Source organism: Heterodontus francisci, chromosome 9, assembly GCF_036365525.1.
Source record: "Heterodontus francisci isolate sHetFra1 chromosome 9, sHetFra1.hap1, whole genome shotgun sequence".
Classification (NCBI taxonomy): Eukaryota; Metazoa; Chordata; class Chondrichthyes; order Heterodontiformes; family Heterodontidae; genus Heterodontus; species Heterodontus francisci.
The window spans coordinates 111,912,191-111,935,257 of NC_090379.1; the positions used below are offsets into that span (position 1 = coordinate 111,912,191).

A 23,067-nucleotide genomic window follows, 5' to 3' on the forward strand; every position below is an offset into this window, starting at 1 on the left:
ATGCTGACTCATTGCATTTCCTTCCTTAGGGTATGGTCTCAGTCACAGCCAACTACAACTGGCTGTGTGTAGTTCAGAGGCTACTGCGCAAGACGCAACATCGCTAGAGAGTGGAAAACTTCTGCTCCAGGCACTAATTGTCAGCATCAAGCACTTCCAGCAAAGAAAAGATAGATCCACAAAAACATGTCTCAACCCTCAGCTCAGAAGATTACCTCTTACTGCATAAGTCTGGTATTTTTCTATTTCTAACACCAGCCATCCTGAGAGAGATTGTGTATTTAGGGCTAATGTGTGCCAAACTGTAAATAGTTTTATACTGTGAGCCTACTTGGTAGCCTTCCTCGGACAGTCCAGTTTCTGAGTGGACCGCCCAGAAAATGCTAAAATGTAAACTGGATGCTATTGCCTAGAAATTTGATCCTGCCCATTGTTGGGACACTAAATTTCTGCATAAGCTACCAATTTGCCATTTTGGGCCATTGGTACACCATCTACCATCTTGCATCAACTTCTCGGTCAGAGGCCAGAGCAGACGCCAGAACTGTTGAATAACTTACATAAGTAAGCATCATACTCTTATTGGAGAACCCTTTTCTGATTTTGATATGCCCCAGTGTCTGACTCGCCATGTGTAAACTCTCCTTGCAACTTGTGGTGCTATCAGGCTGGAAGGATGCCTAACCGGTGCTATTTAAAGTAACCACGTGCAATTTGCAAGTTAGTTGCTGGTTTTTCATTTCAGGCTACTGGTTAACGAAATCTAACATCGAAGAGCATCAGGCGATACCAGGGGATATTAGGGTAGACAGTGGTGTAATGGTAATGTCACTAGGCTAGTAATCCAGAGACCCAGACTAATTCCTTGGGGGGCATGGGTTCAAATCCCATCACGGCAGCTAGTGGAATTTAACTTCAATTAATTAATAGATGGAATTAAAAGCTAGTCTCAGTAATGGTGCCATGAAACTATTATCGATTGTTGTAAAAACCCATCTGGTTCACTAATGTCCTTTAGGTTTGGAAATCTGCCATCCTTACGTGGTCTGGCCTACATGTGACTCCAGACTCCTGGCAACGTGGTTGACTCTTAAGTGCCCTCTGAAATGGCATTGCAAGCCACTCAATTGTCAAGGGCAACTAAGGATGGGCAACAAATGCTGGCCTTTCCAGCGATGCCTAGATCCCATGAATAAATGTTTAAAAAACTAAGGCAGATGACCAAAAGCTTTGTCAAAGAGATAAGTTTTAAGGAATGGCTTAAAGGAGGATAGAGAGGTGGAGAGATTTAGGGAAGGCATTGCATAACTCTGAGTATAGGCAGCTGAAAGCATGGCTGCCAGTGGTGGAGCAATTAAAATTGATGATGCACCAGGGCCCTGAATTGGAGAAGTGCAGAGATTTTGGAGTGTTGTAGCACTGGAGGAGGTCACAGGTAGAGAGGGCAAGCCCATGGAGGGATTTGAACACAAGGATGACAATTTTAAAATCTCCTCCATCTCCTTCCCTATTGACAGAGTGAAGCAAGGCAAGAGAGCACTAGCTTTCCCAGGGGACAAGCTGCCATTGACTGCAGAAACGTTACCTTTGGTGCTCCCTATCACCAGCCTGGCATCTTTATCAAACAAAAGAGATTCCACTCCCTCAACGTACAGCTGGTTTGCAACCACAAACAGTGCCCGATATCCTAGCAAACGTCATAAATCATTCATCTATACCAGTCTTCTGTGCTGCCTTTATTCCAAACAGGCCGTTAAGTTACAGGCTGGCTATTGGGTTAACCAGGGTTAACCCCTCTGAAATGGCTCAGGACATCTGTTAGGATCCTGCGCATAACATCCCTACGAGAGCCATGCTGCCGCTAGAAACTTCATTCAGCAGACAGCATGCTCAGGCAATATTTCAACTGCCTGTTTGCTCAGAAGGAGCCCTGCAGTTCCCCCCTGAATGGGTATCCAGATTTTTCATCATTTGCTGCACTACCCACAACTTTGCCATCATGAGGGACCAGCTGCTACCACCACCTGGGCAGCAAAAAGTGAGGCAGGAAGAGGTGGAGAAACCGGCTAATCATCAGCCACCAGTGCTGTGAATTGCTGTAGCTCTTAGCAGCTCATTGAAGAATGCTTCACCCACACCCATCCGTAATACTCCCAACAGTCTGAAAATCTTTACCACCATACGAAATAGGAGCAGGAGTAGGCCACTTGGCCCCTCAAGCCTGCTCCACCATTCAATAAGATCATGGCTGATCTGATTGTAAACTCGACTCCACATTCCCGCCTACCCCTGATAACCTTTCACCCCCCCTTATCAAGGATCTATCTACCTCTGCCTTGAAAATATTCAAAGATTCTGCTTCCACCGCCTTTTGAGGAAGAGAATTCCAAAGACTCACAATTCTCAGAGAAAAAATGTCTCCTCATCTCTGTCTTAAATGGGTGACCCCTTATTTTTAAATAGTAACCCCTAGTTCTAGATTCTCCCACAAGGGGAAGCATCCTTTCCACATCCACTCTGTCAAGACCCCTCAAAATCTTGTATGTTTCAATCGAGTTGCCTCTTACTCTTCTGAACTCCAGCGGATACATGTCTAGCCTATCCAACCTTTCCTGGTAAGACAACCTGCCCATTCTAGGTATTAGTCTAGTAAACCTTCTCTGTACTGCTTCCAACGTATTTACATCCTTCCTTAAATAAGGAGACCAGTACTGTCCACAGTATTCCAGATGTGATCTCACCAATGCCCTGTATAACTGAAGCATAAGCTCCCTACTTCTGTATTCAATTCCTCTCGCAATAAAGGATAACAATCTATTAGCTTTACTAACCTTTTGCGATTCATGTACTAGGACACCCAGTCCTACACCTACCCCTATGTTCCTATGATCCCACTGCATCTCAGATCTCTGAAATCTCTCACCATTTAGATAATATGCTTTTTTTATTCTTCCTGCCAAAATGGACAATTTCACATTTTCTCACATTATCCTCCGTTTGCCAGATCTTTGCCCACTCACTTAACCTATCTAAATCCCTTTGTAGCCTCCTTATGTCCTCTTCACAACTTACTTTCCGACCTATCTTTATGTCATCTGCAAATTTAGCAAACATACCTTCAGTCCCTTCATCCAAGTCATTTATGTAAATTGTAAAAACTCGAGGCCATAGCACTGACCCATGTGACACACCACTCGTTACGTCTTGCCCACCAGAAAATGACCCATTTATGCCTACTCTCTGTTTCCTGTTAGCTGGCCAATCTTCTAACCATGTCAAAATGTTACCCCCTACACAATGAGCTTTTATTTTCCGTAATTACCTTTTGATGTGGCACCTTATCAAATGCCTTCTGGAAATCTAAGTACAGTACATCCACCAGTTCCCCTTTATCCATAGCACATGTTACTTCAGAGAACTCCAGTAAATTAGTTAAACATGATTTCCCTTTCACAAAACCATGTTGACTCTGCTTGATTACCTAGAATTTTCTAAATGCCCTGCTATAATGTCTTAATAAAAGCTTCTAATATTTTCCCTATGACAGATGTTAAGCTAACTGGCCTGTCGTTGCTTGCTTTCTGTCTCCCTCCCTTTTTGAACAAAGGAGTTACATTTGCTATTTTCCAATCTAATGGAGCCTTCCCTGAATCTAGGGAATTCTGGAAAATCAAAACCAATGGATTAACTATCTTACTAGCCACTTCTTTTGAGACCCTAGGATAGGATGAAGTCCATCAGGACTCGGGGACTTGTCAGCCCGCAGCTCCAACAATTTGTTCAGTACCACTTCCCTGGTGAATGTAATTTTCTAGAGTTCCTCCCTCCCTTCCATTTCCTGATTTATACCCTTTTCTGGGATGTTATTTGCATCCTCTATGGTAAAGACTGATGCAAAATACCTGTTCAATTCATCTGCCATCTCTTATCTTCCCTTATTAATTCCCCAGACTCACTTTCTATAGGACCAAGGCTCACTTTGTTAAATATCTATAGAAACTCTTACTATCTGTTTTTATATTTCCCACCAGCTTTCCCTCATACGCTAATTTTTCCCTCCTTATTAATCTTTAAGTTGTTGTTTGCTGCTTTTTATATTCTGTCCAATCTTCTGACCTTCCACCCATCTTTGCACAATTATATGCTTTTTCTTTAAGTTTGATACTATCTTTAACTTTTTTAGTTAGCCACAGATGGTGGGTCCTCCATTTGGAATTTATCTTTCTCGTTGGAATGTATCTATTCTGTGTATTCTGAAACATTCCTCTAAATGTCTGCTACTGCATCTCTGTTGACCTGTCCCTTAACCTATTTTGCCAGTTTACGTTTGCTAGCTCTGCTTTCATGCCCTCATAATTGCCCTTATTTATAAAGTTTAAAATACTAGTGGTAGACCCACTCTTCTCGCTCTCAAACTGAATGTAAAATTCAAACATATTATGATTACTGTTGCCTTGGGGTGCCTTCACTATGAGGTCATTAATTAATCCTATTTCATTGCACAAAACAGGTCTAGTATAGCCTGCTCTCTGGCTCCAGAGCGTGCTGTTCTTTAAAAAAAAAACTATCCTGAAAACATTCTATGAACTCCTCATCTAGGTTACCTTTGTCCATCTGATTTTTTTACTTTTTATTTTATTTATTTAGAGATACAGCACTGAAACAGGCCCTTCGGCCCACCGAGTCTGTGCCGACCATCAACCACCCATTTATACCAATCCTACACTAATCCCATATTCCTACCACATCCCCACCTGTCCCTATATTCCCCTACCACCTACCTATACTAGGGGCAATTTATAATGGCCAATTTACCTATCAACCTGCAAGTCTTTGGCTGTGGGAGGAAACCGGAGCACCCGGTGAAAACCCACGCAGACACAGGGAGAACTTGCAAACTCCACACAGTACCCAGAATTGAACCCGGGTCGCTGGAGCTGTGAGGCTGCGGTGCTAACCACTGCGCCACAGTGCCGCCCCTACATCTATATGTAGATTAAAATCCCACGTGATTATCGCCGTACCTTTCTGACCAGCACCCATTATTTCTTCCTTTTATCTTTCTTTCATCCTACCGTGTGGTTACTGTTAGGGGGCCTGTACACCACTCCAAGTGACTTCTTGCCTTTATCATTTCTCATCTCAACCCAAACTGCTTCTACATCCTGGTTTCCTGAACTTAGATCATCACTGTTTAATGTGCCAATACTATCATTAATTAACTGAACCACTGCTCCACCTTTTCCTAGCTTCCTTTCCTTCCTGAATCTCATGTACCCTTCAATATTCAGGTCCCAATCTATGTCATCCTGCAGTCGTGTCTCTGTAATGGCTATCAGATCGTACTTATTTATTTCTATTTGCGATATCAGTTTATCTGTTTTGTTTCAAATGCTACGTGCATTCAGATACAGAGCTTTTAGTTTTGTCTTTTTATTATTTTTGTAACCTCTGGCTTTGTCTGCTGATTTACTCTTAGATTTGTAATCACTGTCCCTTCCTGTCACGGTCTGTTTATCTTTACCTTTATTAATACCTTTCTCTCTTGTCTTGTCTCTACTCTTTGATTTACCATATCTTGCCAAATTTGATCCCTTGCCCCCACTACTTAATTTTAAACCCTCTCTACTTCCCTAGTTATGCAACTCGCTAGAACACCTGTCCCAGCATGGTTCAGGTGTTGACCTTCTCAACCGTACCTCAAGTCACAGACATTTAGCACAGATGTTGCCATGGATTGCCGTGGCATCGAGTAGCTCCCATATATTGCAGCTGTGACATGTCTCCTGTCCTGCCATCTTTATTGTATTAAGAAAAAAAGTCAATTTAATTAAATTAATTAATTTATAATTCCCCACCTTACTGAACTCCCTCACTTACCAAACTCCTTTCTTCACACTCTGTGCCCTCCAGCAGCACTCAATGCAGACAAGCAGCACTGAAAGTCTCCTGAATTTATACTCTCTGAAAACATTGCTGTGTCAGCTTTGCTGGAGCTCTGCTAGAACTCAGAAACCAGTTTAAGCTAGCTACTGTCTGAGAGTTGTATACCCCTGTTTAAAACTGCAAGAAACCTAACTTACCTCTTAACTTAAACAGTAATTTCAATTAATTGCTAAATGTAACCAAAACAAAAACTAGACTTGAGAGATTAACCCTTAAAGTTCACTCACTTACCAAACTCCCTTCTTCACACTCTGTGCCCTCCAGCAGCACTCAGTAACCGATTGCCTTCCTTCAGTCCAGTACACTTCAATACAAGTGTACACACCAAAACCAAATTCAGAACAAAGAGCAAATTTATCAAACCACTCAATTACATCTCTAACAGTTAACAATTGCCTTAATCATCCTTATGCAGATTCTTAATGCCTGTTTTGTGTGTTTGTTTTCTTATCTGGTGCTCCTACAAAGTGTTTCCCGGTTTGGGAGGTGAAAAGCTAGTGATTTACCATTGAACACATTTCAAATGGCTGTGTTGGGTGACCTTGAGTAACTCTGGGCCTAAAGGGCCTAGCTGTAGATTGCACCATTCTGATGTGTGCCAGGGAGTCTCCCAGCTTTCTGCTTGGCACTAACAAGGGCATTGGCAGAGTGGGTGAAAGGGGAGTGGACACATTCTCATTCTGAGAGAGGACAGTGACGCCAAATGGACATGCAGCCAATGAATAGCATTGGCTGTCCACCTGAGACATGATGATGAATATGCAGCACAAATATTATGTGCTGTCTGTGACAACAGTAACAGGTGCCGACTGTGCTCCTCCCTATGCGTGGTCATTTATGGCCACAAACAAATTTCTAGGCCCAAAAGAGGTGCCCTTTCTCTTCACTGATTTCGGTGTGTTATGATGCAAAGGCATTAGGTTATTAATATTTTTCATTGAATGCTTATCATGAAAGCGTCATGGCTTTGAAATCAGGGCACACCCCTCACATGATGGCTGATCAGGTCACTTCTTGTGTTGTGGCAGCCCTCGGGTAAGTGAGGATGGTTGGGCGATTGGCCAGAGAGGTTGAAGTGGGTGGGGGAAGGGGGGCATTGGTGGGGGAATGGCCCACGGTCTTTTAACAGGGATTGGGAAGAATCCTCCTTAAGAATCAGAATGGTTACCACATAGAAGGAGACCATTCAGCCCATCATGTCCGAGCCAGCCCTCTAAGAGCAATACAGCGAGACCCACTCTTTCACCATAACCCTACAATTCTTTTCTCTTTGGATGCTTATCCATTCTGTTTTGAAGGTCCTGATTGATTCTGCCTCTGTCACACTCTCAGGTAGTGCATTCCAGATCCTAACCACTCACAGCGTAAAAAAAGTTCTTCCTCATGTTGGTTCTTTAGCCAATCACCTTAAATCTATGTCCCCTGGTTCTTGACCCCTCCACCAAGGGGAACGGTTCCTCTCTGTCTAGACCCATCATGATTTTGAGTACCTCTTTCAAATCACCTTTTAACCTCTCTTCTCAAAGGATAACAACCCCCTGCTTCTCCAATCTATTTTTATAACTGAAGTCCCTCATCCCTGGAACCATTCTCAAAAATCTTTTTTGCTTGCCCCCTCTTGTTGCTTCACATCAAGTAAGTTTCTCTCTTTACTCTTTAGGATAGTCCAGAGGTAAGATCCACCAATGCTATAAACTTGACTGACAATTAGTCTTATTGACATTAAAACAGTTTTACATATGGCGATGCTTGCAACTTAGTCAAAATTCAGAATGGTTAGATTCTTCTGCTTTGAGACCATCCCTCTGGTTTGTCTTCTGGTTTGTAACTGATCCGCCTGAATGAACTTACTAAAATAACTGCTTTTACACCTTCTTGCTGATGCAAAAACAGTTTCCACTGTGCATGGCAGTTTTCCAGGGTCCAGGTAGCATTAACCTCGCCCCTTATCAATGCAAAAGTACATCATCTCAGCTAGCCTTCAACAAACTGAAGTCATACCTTTAGAACTTGATCAAGCTCCCTAGCATGCCTTCTAAATGGAAACAGCTCTGTGCGCTATTGTTTGTTGCTAATACTTTTAACCAGATAATGTTTTAACTCATCTGCTGTTTTCCCTTTAAAAGTTAAAACTCCATCCTGCTGATCATCTTCTTCTTCTTCTTTGGCCTCCTTATCTCGAGAGACAATGAGTAAGCGCCTGGAGGTGGTCAGTGGTGTGTGGAGCAGCACCTGGAGTGGCTATAAAGGCCAATTCTAGAGTAACAGACTCTTCCACAGGCATTGCAGATAAAATTGGTTGTCGGGGCTGTTACACGGTTGGTTCTCTCCTTGCACTTCTGTCTTTTTTCCTGCCAACTGCTAAGTCTCTTCGACTCGCCACACTTTAGCCCCGCCTTTATGACTGCCCGCCAGCTCTGGCGATCACTGGCAACTGACTCCCACGACTTGTGATCAATGTCACAGGACTTCATGTCGCGTTTGCAGACGTCTTTAAAGCGGAGCCATGGACGGCCGGTGGGTCTGGTACCAGTGACGAGCTCGCAGTACAATGTGTCCTTGGGGATCCTGCCATCTTTCATGCGGCTCACATGGCCAAGCCATCTGAGGTGCCGCTGGCTTAGTAGGGTGTATATGCTGGGGATGTTGGCCGCCTCGAGGACTTCTGTGTTGGTAGTATGGTCCTGCCACCTGATGCCAAGGATTCTCCGGAGGCAGCGAAGATGGAATGAATTGAGACGTCGCTCTTGGCTGACGTACGTTGTCCAGGCCTCGCTGCCGTAGAGCAAGGTACTGAGGACACAGGCTTGATACACTTGGACTTTCGTGTTTTGTGTCAGTGCGCCATTTTCCCATACTCTCTTGGCCAGTCTGGACATAGCAGAGGAAGCCTTTCCCATGCACTTGTTTAATTCTGCATAGAGAGACAGGTTACTGGTGATAGTTGAGCCTAGGTAGGTGAACTCTTGAACCACTTCGAGAGTGTGGGCACCGATATTGATAGATGGGGCATTTCTGACGTCCTGTCCCATGATGTTCGTTTTCTTGAGGCTGATGGTTAGGCCAAATTCATTGCAGGCAGCCGCAAACCTGTTGATGAGTCTCTGCAGACACTCTTCAGTGTGAGATGTTAATGCAGCATCGTCAGCAAAGAGGAGTTCCCTGATGAGGACTTTCCGTACATTGGTCTTTGCTTTTAGACGGGCAAGGTTGAACAACCTGTCACCTGATCTTGTGTGGAGGAAAATTCCTTCTTCTGAAGACTTGAACGCATGTGAGAGCAGCAGGGAGAAGAAAATCCCAAACAGTGTAGGGTACGAGAACACAGCCCTGTTTCACAACACTCAGGATAGGAAAGGGGTCTGATGAGGCGCCGCTATGCTGAATTGTGCCTTTCATATTGTCATGGAATGAGGTGATGATACTTAGTAGCTTTGGTGGGCATCCAATCTTTTCTAGTAGTCTGAAGAGACCACTTCTGCTGATGAGGTCAAAGGCTTTGGTAAGATCAATGAAAGCAACTTAGAGGGGCATCTGTTGTTCACGGCATTTCTCCTGTAGCTGGCGAAGGGAGAACAGCATGTCAATGGTGGATCTCTCTGCTCGAAAGCCACACTGTGCCTCAGGATAGACCCGCTTAGCCAGCTTCTGGAGCCTGTTTAAAGCGACACGAGCGAAGACTTTCCCCAGTGTCACCTTTTGCTGTGCAAGTACAGCAAGTGTTCAGTGAAGTGCTGGGGTGTTCAAAAATTGCAGGCAGGTCATGCAAGATGTGAAAACCCTCTGTTATCTATTGTAATACTTTCTTTTATTTCCAAAATATACTTTATTCATAGAAATCTGTAAAAAATACATTACCAAACAGTTTCAAACAGCACCAAGTCAAAAAATACAAACAGTGCAAGGGAGATCAGTTTCCTTCAATACAATCATGAGTTGCCTCACAACCCTTCCATTTCATTTGTCATGCCAGATACATTTTTACATTTTACAGCACACAAAATTTTCCCGATACAGTTCGAGGGGTTTCCCAGTTCGAGGGGGTTTGGCTTGGTGGGGGGGGACCTTACACTGTGGTCTTTCCCCATTGAGCCTTTGCTGCGGCTGCCTCAAGCTTTAGTGCGTCCCTCAGCACGTAGTCCTGGACCTTGGAATGAGCCAGTCTGCAACATTTGGTCGTGGACAACTCTTTGCGCTGGAAGACCAGCAAGTTTCGGGCAGACCAAAGGGCGTCTTTCACCGAATTGATAGTCCTCCAGCAGCAGTTGATGTTTGTCTCAGTGTGCGTCCTTGGGAACAGCCCGTAGAGCACAGACTCCATGTGTTACAGAGCTGCTTGGGATGAACCTCGACAAAAACCACTGCATCTCTTTCCACACCTGCTTTGCAAAGACACATTCCAGGAGGAGGTGGGCAACTGTCTCTTCCCCACCACAGCCACCACGGGGGCATTGTGCGGAGAGGGTGAGACTTCGGGCGTGCAGGAATGAGCTGATGGGGAGGGCTCTTCTCACCAGCCAAGCTACGTCTTGGTGCTTGTTTGAAAGTTCTGGTGATGAGGTATTCCACCAAATGACTTTGGCGGTCTGCTCGGGGAACCATCTGACAGGATCCACCATCTCCTTTGCCCGTAGGGCCTTGAGGACATTCCGTGCAGACCACTGCCTGATGGATCGGTGGTGAAAGGTGTTTTCCCGCATAAACTGCTCCACGAAGGATAGGTGGTACGGCACAGTCCAACTGGATGGAGCGTTCCGCAGCAATGTGACCAGGCCCATCCTTCGCAACACCGGGGACAGATAGAACCTCAGCACGTAGTGACACTTGGAGTTTGCGTACTGGAGGTCGACACACAGCCTAATGCAGCCACACACGAAGGTAGTCATCAGGATGAGGGCGACGTTGGGTACATTTTCCCGCCCTTATCCAGAGGTTTGAACATTGTTTCCCTCCGGACCCGGTCCATTTTGGATCCCCAGATGAAGCAGAAAATGGCTCAGGTGACTGCCACAGCTCAGGAGTGGGGTATGGGCCAGACCTGCGCCACGTACAGCAACAACGTGAGTGCCTCGCATCTGATGACCAGGTTCTTACCCACAATGGAGAGAGATCGCTGCCCCCACATGCTCAGCTTGTGTTGTACCTTGGTTACTCACTCCTCCCAGGTTTTGGTGCACGCCCCGGCCCTTCCGAACCATATCCCCAGCACCTTCAGGTAGTCTGACCTGACGGTGAAGGGGACAAAGGATCGGTCAGCCCAGTTCCCAAAGAACATGGCCTCAGTCTTGCTTTAGTTAACTTTGGCTCCCGAGGACAGTTCGAACTCGTCGCAGATGCTCATCAGTCTGCGCACAGACAGCGGATTCAAGCAGAAGACGGCGACGTCATCCATGTACAGGGAGGTTTTAACCTGAGTGCCTCCACTGCCTGGGATTGTCACCCCTCTTATGATCACTTCCTTCCTAATGGACTCAGCAAAGGGTTCAATACAGCAAACAAACAAGACAGGGGAGAGAGGACAGCCCTGTCTGACTCCAGATTGGATCGGGAAACTTTCCAATTCCCACCCATTGATTGAGACTGCGCTACTGATATTTGTGTAGGGCAGTTTGATCCAATTGCAGATTCCCTCCCCAAACCCTATTTTGGAAAGCACGTCCATCATGTCGGTGTGCGATATCCTGTCAAAAGCCTTCTCCTGGTCCAGGTTGATGAGGCAGGTGTCCACCCTCCTGTCCCGTACATAGGAGATCGTATCCCTGAGTAGCATGAGACTATCAGAGATCTTCCTGCCGGGTACAGTACAGGTCTGGTCAGGGTGAATCACCAACTGCAGAGCAGACTTGACTCGACTGGCTATGGACAGTATCTTGTAGTCAACATTAAGCAGTGAGATGGGCCGCCAATTTCTGATTTCTGCCCTCTCCCCCTTCCGCTTGTAGATGAGGTTGATGATGCCTTTCCTCATGGATTCTGACATGCTGCCGGCCAGGAGCATACTCTCGTATACTTCCAGCAGGTCCGGGCCAACCTAGTCCCACAGGGCCGAGTACAACTCAACCAGTAAGCTGTCGCTTCCGGGAGTTTTACTCGTCTCAAAGGACTCAACGGCCTTTGTCAGCTCATCCAGAGTTAGCGGCTTGTCCAGTCTTTCCCTCGTGCTGTCATCTAAGACCTCTGTGATAGATGAAAGGAAGGACTGGGAGGCTCCGCTGTCTGTGGGCTTCGCGTCATACAACCCAGCATAAAAGGATTTGCTGATCCTTAGTATGTCGGACTGCGAAGATGTCACCGAGCCATCGTCTTCCTTAAGGCTGCTGATCACAGAGCTCTCTCTGTGTACCTTTTGGAAGATATTGTATTGTAATACTATCTGTAAAGTACTAGGATCTAATTAGCTAGGAACTAATTGTTTATTAAGTAAGTGTTTGGGGGGCACATTCATGGCTGCACTGAAGAGTCATGTGACGTCTAACAGGACACCAGCCTGGGGCAGTCCTATATCAGAGAACATGGCAGCTGAATGGTTAAAACAAAGACTCCAGCCTTTCCAATTCTGAAGTGTGATTATTTCCAATATATGAGAACCAGAAAACAACCAGGAGACATGATACCCTCATTTGAATAAATTATTCTGACCATCAAATGTTCCTGATTTCTGTTCCTGCCAGCAGCACATCTACCTTTTGTAATATGGCTGGCGACACCCTGAAGTGTGTAAAACTAATTTTACATAAGGATCCTTATAGATAGAAGATACTTACCCTCTAAATCTCATCTTGTATTTTTTTGAAAGTATTCGTGCTCAGTAAGTCCTATTTTGCTCTTGCAGGAGTTAATGCACAGTATAATATGTCTGTGAAAGTTGATGGAGCCTATGAGGAGGAGCAGATCACCACTGTCAAACCTCTGTCAAATCCCGTGTGGAACGAAAAGTTTGTCTTCCACATAAACCAGAGTTTGAATCCAAAACTGAGTATTGACCTGATTCAGACCAGCACAGAACTGCAGGTGAGAAACCTCTCCATATACTGATCCCACTTATTTTAAACCGTCGTTTAGGCAAAGTTACAGTTGACTTTTCATGCACTACTAACAGTGAATTACCCAGTGAATAGGGAGACAGTTGAATATTGCTGTTGTGCTAATTTATGAAACAATTGTAGTTTTATAAAGAGGGAAAATATTGAGGGATACTGTAAGAAGGCAGGTAGGTGGAATTAATCTATAAAAACGGCACAACATCTTTAGCCTTATCTAATTTCTCTGCTTCCAAAAACTCTTAATGTTCCAAAATTATGGAAGTTATTGACTGACTCTTAAAAGCTAACCAATCAACTAATTGTTAAAACTTTATCAAAAGGGGGAAAAAACTGACTCACAATCACCAATAACTTGTATTGTTAATGGCTGCTGCCTCTTCTTGACCAGTTAGAACAGTTTTGAATGACTCCAGAAATGTGACTTTCCATCTCCTGCCACAATCTAAATGAAAATTTGTAAACTCATCTGACTATGCCCATATACCCATTTCACTTGCCCAAAATCTCCATTCAAAATGGCCAGCCCCTTGTCTGTTTTTAATTCATTCTCAGGGTACAGCATCTTAGAAGTTATTATCCATCCCTTGTCGTGACTGAGAAACTGCTGATGAGCCGCCTGTTTGAACCGCTGCAGTCCATGTGGTGAAAGCATTCTGATAGTGTTGTTAAGTACGGAGTTCCAGGATTTTGACCAAGCGAAGATGAAGGACTGGTGGTCTATGACTTGGATATGATGTTCCCATGCACCTCTTGCCCTGCCAGGTGCCTGAGATTGCGATTTTGGAAGGTGCTGTCGAAGATGTCTTGGCGAGTTGCTGTAGTGAATTCTGTAGATGGCTCCTGTTTCCTCAACCCTGTTAGCACTAAGTTGCGACCACCCAACTTCCCTTCCTGGCTCCGTTGTTAACTGTTATTGTTAATGGTTCTTTCTCCTCAGATATTGTATCCCTCTCCTTCAAATCACCTGTCATCCCCTCTCTCCTCAACAAAACAGTGCTTGACCCCTCTGTTCTTGCAAACTATCACCCCATCTCTAACCTCCCTTCCCTTTCCAAAGTGTTTGAACATATTATTGCCTTCCAAATCCATGCCCATCTTTCCCAGAATTCCACGTTTGAATCCCTGCAATCATTTTTCTGCCCCTGCGAAACCACTCATATCAAACTCACAAATGACATCCTGTGTGACTGTAACAAAAGTAAACTATCCCTCCTAGTCCTCCTTGACCTGCCTGCAGTATTTGACACTGTTGGCCACACCAGCCTCTTCCCAACGCCTCTCCACCTCGTCCAGCTGGGTGGACGATACTCACCTGATTCCATTCTTATCTATTGAATCATAGCCAGCCAATAGCCTGCAATGGCTTCTCTTCCCACCATCTCCCCCCGCCACTCCACTGTTCCCCAGGGATTTATTCTTGCCCTCCGCCCCATTTCTCATCTACATGCTGCCCTTGGTGACATCATCGAAAAACACAGCATAATTTTCCTCGTTGTTATGACCACGTGGTGTGATGTGGGCGGTTGCCACTCTTCAGCTCCCCACCTGCCCGCAGCAAGTGTATTTATATTAGAGTTTAGCCCCTTTCGTGTTTTATTTTTCAAATAAACAGACAGCAACAGGTTTTCTTTGTAGGTTTTATAACCAGAAAGTCAATTGTTTATTGATCAATATGCCTTATCCGAAATTGTCACAACTGCATCCACTAATGCTTTTAGTGGGATGAAAGGTGATGATGAACCTGTTGAATTCTCTTGGAAATCAAGTTCTAGATGGATGCAGGCCCGAGATGAGTGTAGATTTCTCCCTTGTTTGAAGGTTCTGTTGAAGACGGTGGGTTACTTCTAGCTGTCACTGCTGTATAAGGTAGATGTCGGATCTTTTCAGCAGGGCACGTGCTTCCTGGCTTGGCTAGAATGTAAGCTGTTCTGATGTTGCTTCTTGCTGCTGGGTGAGTGTCTCTCTCACTCACTCTCTCTCCCTCTCCCCCTCTCTCTCTCTCTCCCCCTCTCTGGCTTTTAAGGAAAGGCTGTTATCTCTCCCCTCCTGTTAGTAGACACTCTGGTCACTCTGGTTTCTTCCCCAGGGTGATCGTACAATGGCTCAGGATGTGGCTACTTCACATCTCCTTTCTTTCAGAAGAAGAGGTTCAATTCTGGAATGTTTTAGGATAGGTGTAAGATTGATTCCATTAACACCTTTTGGCTTTGAAGATTTGTCCTTTTTTGTCAGACAGTTTGAATACACAGTGGCGCAGTGGTTAGCACCGCAGCCTCACAGCTCCAGGGACCCGGGTTCAATTCTGGGTACTGCCTGTGTGGAGTTTGCAAGTTCTCCCTGTGTCTGCGTGGGTTTTCTCCGGGTGCTCCGGTTTCCTCCCACATGCCAAAGACTTGCAGGTTGATAGGTAAATTGGCCATTGTAAATTGCCCCTAGGATAGGTAGGTGGTAGGGGAATATAGGGTCAGGTGGGGATGTGGTAGGAATATGGGATTAGTGTAGGATTAGTATAAATGGGTGGTTGATGGTCGGCACAGGTGGGCCGAAGGGCCTGTTTCAGTGCTGTATCTCGAAACTAAACTAAAAGGCCAATCCACTTTTTCGTCAGTGGCCATTTTAGACTATTGTTCATGTTTTAAAATAAAGGCTTATTTTTTAAAGACAAAATCTGTTTTTTCATAACTGTTCAGAGTTAGTACATGATTGTTGTATCATCGCACTTCCAGGGTGTGTGACAATGTGTATGCTGACATTAGCCAGGTTTGTCTCAACACCACCTCTCTCAACCCCACCACTGTCTGTAAATTGTCAAACTGCTTCTCCGACATCCGTTACTGGATGAACGGAGAGTTTCTCCCAACTAAATATTGGGAAGATTGAAGCCACCACAATCTCCATTCCCTAGCCAGTGACTCTATCCCTCTCCCTGGAAACAGTCTAAGACTAAACCAGTCTGTTTTCCACCTTGGTGTCATATTTGACCCTGAGATGAGCTTCCAACCACAAAACCTTGCCATTACTAAATCCAACTACTTCCACCTCCGTTATACAAAAGCAAAATACCGCGGATGCTGGAAATCTGAAAGAAAACAGAAACTGCTGGAAACACTCAGCAGGTCCGACAGCATTTGTGGAGAGAGAAACAGAGTTAACGCTTCAGGTCGATGACCCCTCAGAGCCAATTTATCCTTCCTTCCCGAGATATGGTTCCCAGAACTGAACACTGGTCTAACTGGAGCTCTCTACAGCTGTAACACATGTCATACTAGGCCCCCACCTGCCAAGAATGAGGCACATCAATTTTGTCATGAATATTGATTTTTAACTGTTGTTGGAGTGAGGAAATGACTTGTTAAACAGATCAGCCGTGGCTGGAAAAAAAACATTTACATTCTAACAGACGTTGAAGGTGGGGGAGCTCACATTCCAGGTTGACTGCTAAGATGGCCGAATACACAAACAGACATGGTCAATCCAGCTATTCTCATGACTAACCTGCTGAGTAACCTGAGTTTCTTTGCATTTGTACAAACAGTTTGGGCAGAAACCAGAATGCTCCTGGACTGAGAAGATCTCTGCTGGCTGGCTTGCCACAGCCTCTCCTGTCTGCTCCTATCTCTTTCTCACAAGCATCTGAATCCGCTGAAAACACATGAACCCGAAAGAACAAAGAAAAGTACAGCACAGGCCCAGGCCATTCGGCCCTCCAAGCCTGCGCCGATCTTGATGCCTTCCTAAATTAAAACTTTCTGCACTTCTGGGGACCGTATCCCTCTATTCCCATCCTATTCATGTATTTGTCAAGATGCCTCTTAAATGTCACTATCGTACCTGCTTCCACCACCTCCCCCGGCAGCAAATTCCAGGCACTCACCACCCTCTGTGTAAAGAACTTGCCTCGCACATCCCCTCTAAACTTTGCCCCTCTCAGCTTAAACCTATGTCCCCTAGTAACTGATTCTTCCACCCTGGGAAAAAGCTTCTGACTATCCACTCTGTCCATGCCGCTTATAACTTTGTAAACCTCTATCATGTCGCCCTTCCACCTCCGTCGTTCCAGTGAAAACAATCCGAGTTTATACAACCTCTCCTCATAGCTAATGCCCTCCAGACCAGGCAACACCTGGTAAATTAAAAGCAAAATACTGCGGATGCTGGAAATCTGAAATAAAAACAAGAAATGCTGGAACCACTCAGCAGGTCTGGCAACATCTGTGGTTAACTCTGCTTCTCTTTCCACGGATGCTGCCAGATCTGCTGAGTGGTTCCAGCATTTCTTGTTTTTATTTAACATCCTGGTAAACCTCCTCTGTACCCTCTCCAAATCCTCCACGTCCTTCTGGTAGTGTGGCGACCAGAATTGCACGCAATATTCTAAGTGTGGCCTAACTAAAGTTCTGTACAGCTGCAGCATGACTTGCCAATTTTTATACTCTATGCCCCGACCGATGAAGGCAAGCATGCCGTATGCCTTCTTGACTACCTTATCCACCTGCGTTGCCATTTTCAGTGACCTGTGGACCTGTACGCCCAGATCTCTCTGCCTGTCAATACTCCTAAGGGTTCTGCCATTTACTGTATACGTCCCACCTGCATTATACCTTCCAAAATGCATTACCTCACATTTGGCCGGATTAAACTCCATCTGCCATTTCTCCGCCCAAGTCTCCAACCGATCTATATCCTGCTGTATCCTCTGACAATCCTCATCACTATCCGCAACACCACCAACCTTTGTGTCGTCCGCAAACTTACTAATCAGACCAGCTACATTTTCCTCCAAATCATTTATATACAATACAAACAGCAAAAGTCCCAGCACTGATTCCTGTGGAACACCACTAGTCACAGCCCTCCATTCAGAAAAACACCCTTCCACTGCTACCCTCTGTCTTATATGACCGAGCCAGTTCTATATCCATCTTGCCAGCTCACTTCTGATCCCGTGTGACTTCACCTTTTGTACCAGTCTGCCATGAGGGACCTTGTCAAAGGCAAGAGAGAAAAGTCTCCTCCAGCGAACAAGGTTCAAGAAGAATACTGGGCCTCAACAAAAAGCAAGATCTACCTATAATCAAGGACTCTACAGTGAGCTCGAAGACCCGTAACAAAAACACTTCAGATATTGCCTCAAACCTTTCCACTTTATTTCTTCTCTTTTCTGTCTCTATTTGCATGTATCGCTTATGCTTGCTAGCGTGGGCATGTCATGTAACCATAGGCGCAACTGAAATTAGATTTTAAGTTTAATAAATTTCAACTTTTCTTCTTTAAACCTAAGAAAGCCTGTTTGTGCTGGTTTCTTTGCCTTATAATTGGAAAGCGGTGAACAAGGATTCACCAAGGGGGAGCTAAAAACACGCTGTGTTTAAAATTAAACCCTGTTACATTATGACCAGATGAAGGCTGAGGGGGACCCCGGACACCTTTCTCACCTGGCCATAACAGAAATTTGGGTGCTACCGTCCTGAATTTTACCCACGGACATATGAGAGAAATTGGAAGTGGGAAGCCAAATTGTCCCCAGTCAAAAAAGAGCAAGATTTCAAAACCGGTTTTCTTGTGGTTTTGTGTGCTTGAATACTAACATGTCTGCATCTGAAGTTAGTAGCTCTCCAAGCCAGGATGAAGGAACTTGGGATAAGTTAAAAGCGCTGTCTATTGCAGAATTGAGGAAAGTGGCTGAGCAGTGTGGGATCACTGTATGTGGCAAGGCTAGGAAGTCTCAACTTCTAAGGCTAGTGGCCGACCATTTTTCCCTTGAATCTGAAGAAGTAGAAGCAGGGTTAGAAGCAGATTACAACAGGGTATTGTTAGCAAAGATACAACTGGAACAGAGGAAACTTGAATTTGAGGAAAGAGAGAGTGAGAAAGAGAGCCTTCCATAAGAAACGTGAAGAGAAAAAAAGAGAGAGAGAAAGACAGGAGAAGGAACGAGAGAGGGAGAGAGAAAGAATATTCCAGAAAGAATGCGAAGAGAGAGAGCTGAAGCAGCCTGAGCTAACTACCGGACGACAGAGTAACCCCAGTGAAAGCATGGCCAATATGGAGGAGCATAATTCAGGGCTGGGTACAAAATTGTTAAAACTAGCTCAACTAATTCCAAAATTCAATGAGGAAGATGTTTTTGGTGTTCTTTTAGAAACTGGCAAGGCAACTAAAATGGCTAGCTGAGACCTGGCCTCTTTTACTACAAAGCAAGCTAACTGGAGAAGCCCATGAGGTTTATTCCCTGTTGCCAGATGAGAGTTCATCAAATTATGAACTGACCAAAAATGCTATCCTCGAGGCATATGAATTAGTACCCGAAGCCTATTGGCAAAAGTTTAGAACCCTCAAAAAGCAAGCTAATCAAACTTATCTGGAGTTTGAAAGAAGTAAGCAGCTGGCTTTTTGCCAGTGGATGAGGGCTCTTAAAGTTCAGCTCAGCGATGAGAATCTCAGAGAAGTAATTCTGTTAGAAGAATTTAAACACTCTCTTCCACTCTCCATAAAGGCACATGTAGAGGTGCAGCAGGTCCAGAGTGCCCGGCAAGTGGCCACCTTGGCCGATGAATTTGCTTTAATTTATAAGTCGGTTTCCCGGGGAAAACCTTTCTTAATCACCCCACAAATCCGAAAAGGACAAAGGGTGGGAAAGGGTGATAGGAGCCCAAGCAGTCCTGGGAGAGAAAGACAAGCAGGAGACACAGGGGGCCCTCCTCGAGACACAGGAAGATGCGGTGAGCAGGAGTGAGACCCGGAGACCTGTGTGCTTCCATTGCAATAAGGAGGTCATCCAAAAGTTGACTAATGGAAACTAAAAGGCAAACCTGCAGGGTTAATCAGGGCACACCCACGCAGTGCAGAAGGGAACCTGATGGAAAGTACAGCAGCACAAGCTGTGGCTTTAACTGCGGTAAGAGTGAGACCCAGGAAGTCGTCTACTGCAAATGCAGGAAAATTTAATACGGTTCCTGAGGGTTAACAGGGTTTTGTGTCTGAAGGGAGAGTAACCCCATACCCCTCGAGTGGGGCAAGTAAGCCCATTGTAATTCTCAGGGACACAGGGGTCACGAGATCCCTTTTACTGGGAAAAGACCTGACCTTTCTCCCAGAGATTTCATGAACACCAGAATGGTGGTGAATGGTATTGGAGGGCAGTGTATTGCCTGTACCTGTACACCGGGTGCACCTGGAGTGCGACCTAGTTTCGGGACCGGTGATGGTAGGGATTGTCCCTAGTTTGCCTGTGGATGGGGTGACCTGCTCCTAGGTAATGATCTGGCGGGAGTGAAGGTGGTAGCCCGCCCGGTCGTGAAAGAAAGACCGCAGGAGGTCAGAGAGACAGAGCAGTGGCAGGAGACGGACCCCTGCAGTTTCCCTGAATGTGTAGTAGATCAGGCCATCATCAAACCAGCTCCCCCAGAGGAGACAATTGGCACTGCAGGCAGAAAACCAGGTCTGTCTGCCTGAGACTTTATTTGGAAAACTGAGACCCAGGGAATGAATTAAATGGATTTTCTCAAGCTGAGGCTCAGCGAGCCAACCCCGTATTGCGAGAGTTAGCACAGGCTGCCCAGTCTGAAAGTGAAGTAGAGGGAGTCCCTGATTGCTACTATTTAAAGAATGAGATACTGATGAGGAAATGGAGTTCTCTTCACAGAGCTGAGAGCAAGGAGTGGACAGTAGTTCACCAGTTAGTGGTGCTGCAGAAGTGCCGGAGAGAAATAGTAAGAAGAAGCCTGCATAAGACAGCAGTTTGACTGGCCAAACCTCCACAAAGATGTGGTGGAGTACTGCAGGAGTTGCCACATGTGCCAGGTTGAGGGGAAACCCCAACCTACAGTGAAACCTGCACCCCTAAGTCCCCAGCAGAGGGCTGGTGAATTGTAAGGGACCCCCGCCAAGAAAGGGGACAGGCAGGCACAAGACTGGCAAAAGTTTAGAAAAGGAAGGGGAAAAAGCGACCAAGAGGACAGGTTAAAGAAAGTCTGGGAGGAATCCTGGATGAAAACCGCTACCGTTAGATCAACCAACCCAAAACATTTGAAAAGGTAGACCCCCACATCCTCCTATGTAAATGCAGACACTAGAAGCACCCCACCAGAGTTGTTAACAGCATTTACAGGAACCTTCAGAGACAAAGAAAGGTCTCTAGCGGGCACAGAAACTGTGAGGGTGATGCCTTACCTAGTTGAGGTGCCACAGGGAAGTGCAGTAGAGTCTGCACAAATACCTGCAGACAGGAGTATCCCAGAGGACAAAGGAGAGATTAACAATGAAACCTCCCCCACAGTCAGAAAAAAGAAAACCACCTATCCCCCTAAAGTCATAAGTTTTTGGATTTGTGAATGAATGAGAGAAATGCGTGGGTTTTTTTCAGTATCTTATATTTTTTTCTCGACCCTTTTAATGAAATGTGCTTTTATCAAATCGCATTTCATTCCACTGGGGTGGTGGCGTCATGCTAGGCCCCCACTTGCCAAGAATGAGGCACATCAATTTTGTCATGAACATTGAATTTTAATTGTTGTTTGAGTGAGGAAATGACTTGTTAAATAGATCAGCCGTGACTGGAAAAAAACATTTACATTCTAAAGACATTGAAGGTGGGGGAAGCTCACATTCCAGGTTGACTGCTAAGATGGCCGAATACACAAACTGACATGGTCAAACCAGCTAGTCACATGACTAACCTGCTGGGCAATCTGAGTTTTTTTGAATTTGTACAAACAGTTTGGGCAGAAAGCAGAATGTTCCTGGACTGAGAAGATCTTTCCTGGCTGGCTCGCCACAGCCCTCCTGTCTGTCTGCTCCCATCTCTTTCTCACAAGCCTCTGAATCCACTGAAGACACATGAACCCTGAGAGAGAAACATCTCCTACAGCGAACAAGGTTGGAGAAGAAAACTGGGTGCCAACGAAAAGCAAGATCTACCGATAATCAAGAACTGTACAGTGAGCTCGAAGACCCGTAGCTAAAACTCTTCAGATATTGCCTCAAACTTTTCCACTTTATTTCTTCTCTTTTCTGTCTCTATTTTTTTTTTATTCGTTCATGGGATGTGGGCATCACTGGCTATGCCAGCATTTATTGCCCATCCCTGATTGCTCTTGAGAAGATGGTGGTGAGCTGCCTTCTTGAACCGCTGCAGTCCATGTGGGGTAGGTACACCCACAGTGCTGTTAGGAAGGGAGTTCCAGGAATTTGACCCAGCGACAGTGAAGGAACGGCGATATAGTTCCAAGTCCAGATGGTGAGTGCCTTGGAGGGGAATTTGCAGGTGGTGGTGTTCCCATGCATCTGCTGCTCTTGTCCTTCGAGGTGGTAGAGGTCGCGGGTTTGGAAGGTGCTGTCTAAGGAGCCTTGGTGCGTTGCTGCAGTGCATCTTGTAGATGGTACACACTGCTGCCACTGTGTGTCGGTGGTAAAGGGAGTGAATGTTTGTGCATGTTGTGTCAATCAAGCAGGCTGCTTTGTTCTGGATGGTGTTGAGCTTCTTGAGTGTTGTTGCAGCTGCACCCATCCAGGCAAGTGGAGAGTATTCCATCACACTCCTGACTTGTGCCTTGTAGATGGTGGACAGGCTTTGGGGAGTCAGGAGGTGAGTTACTCGCCGCAGGATTCCTAGCCTCTGACCTGCTCTTGTAGCCACGGTATTTATATGGCTACTCCAGTTCAGTTTCTGGTCAATGGTAACCCTAGGATGTTGATAGTGGGGGATTCAGCGATCGTAATGCCATTGAATGTCAAGGGGAGATGGTTAGATTCTCTCTTGTTGGAGATGGTCATTGCCTGGCACTTGTGTGGCACAAATGTTACTTGCCACTTATCAGCCCAAGCCTGGATATTGTACAGGTCTTGCTGCATTTCTGCACAGACTGCTTCAGTATTTGAGGAGTCACGAATGATGCTGAACATTGTGCAATCATCAGCGAACATCCCCACTTCTGACCTTATGATTGAAGGAAGGTCATTGATGAAGCAGCTGAAGATGGTTGGGCCTCGGACACAACCCTGAGGAACTCATTTGTATGTGTGTATCGCGTATGCATGGGCGCGTCATGTATCCGTAGGCATCAACCGGATTCGAGTT

General features: G+C 45.4%; 1 protein-coding gene across 4 annotated transcripts in view; it reads left to right on the forward strand.

The window, feature by feature from the left end:
• Positions 1 to 23,067, forward strand: part of LOC137373979 (cytosolic phospholipase A2 zeta-like) — a 181,554-nt gene that overhangs the window by 83,129 nt on the left and 75,358 nt on the right. For all 4 annotated transcript variants that reach the window (XR_010975748.1, XM_068039687.1, XM_068039688.1 and 1 more), the window contains exon 9: positions 12,779 to 12,957. Coding sequence is in view for 3 of the 4 variants with exons in the window: in XM_068039687.1 (XP_067895788.1) it covers positions 12,779 to 12,957 (179 nt within the window). In the remaining variant the exon portion in view is untranslated. The remainder of the gene's footprint in view (positions 1 to 12,778; positions 12,958 to 23,067) is intronic.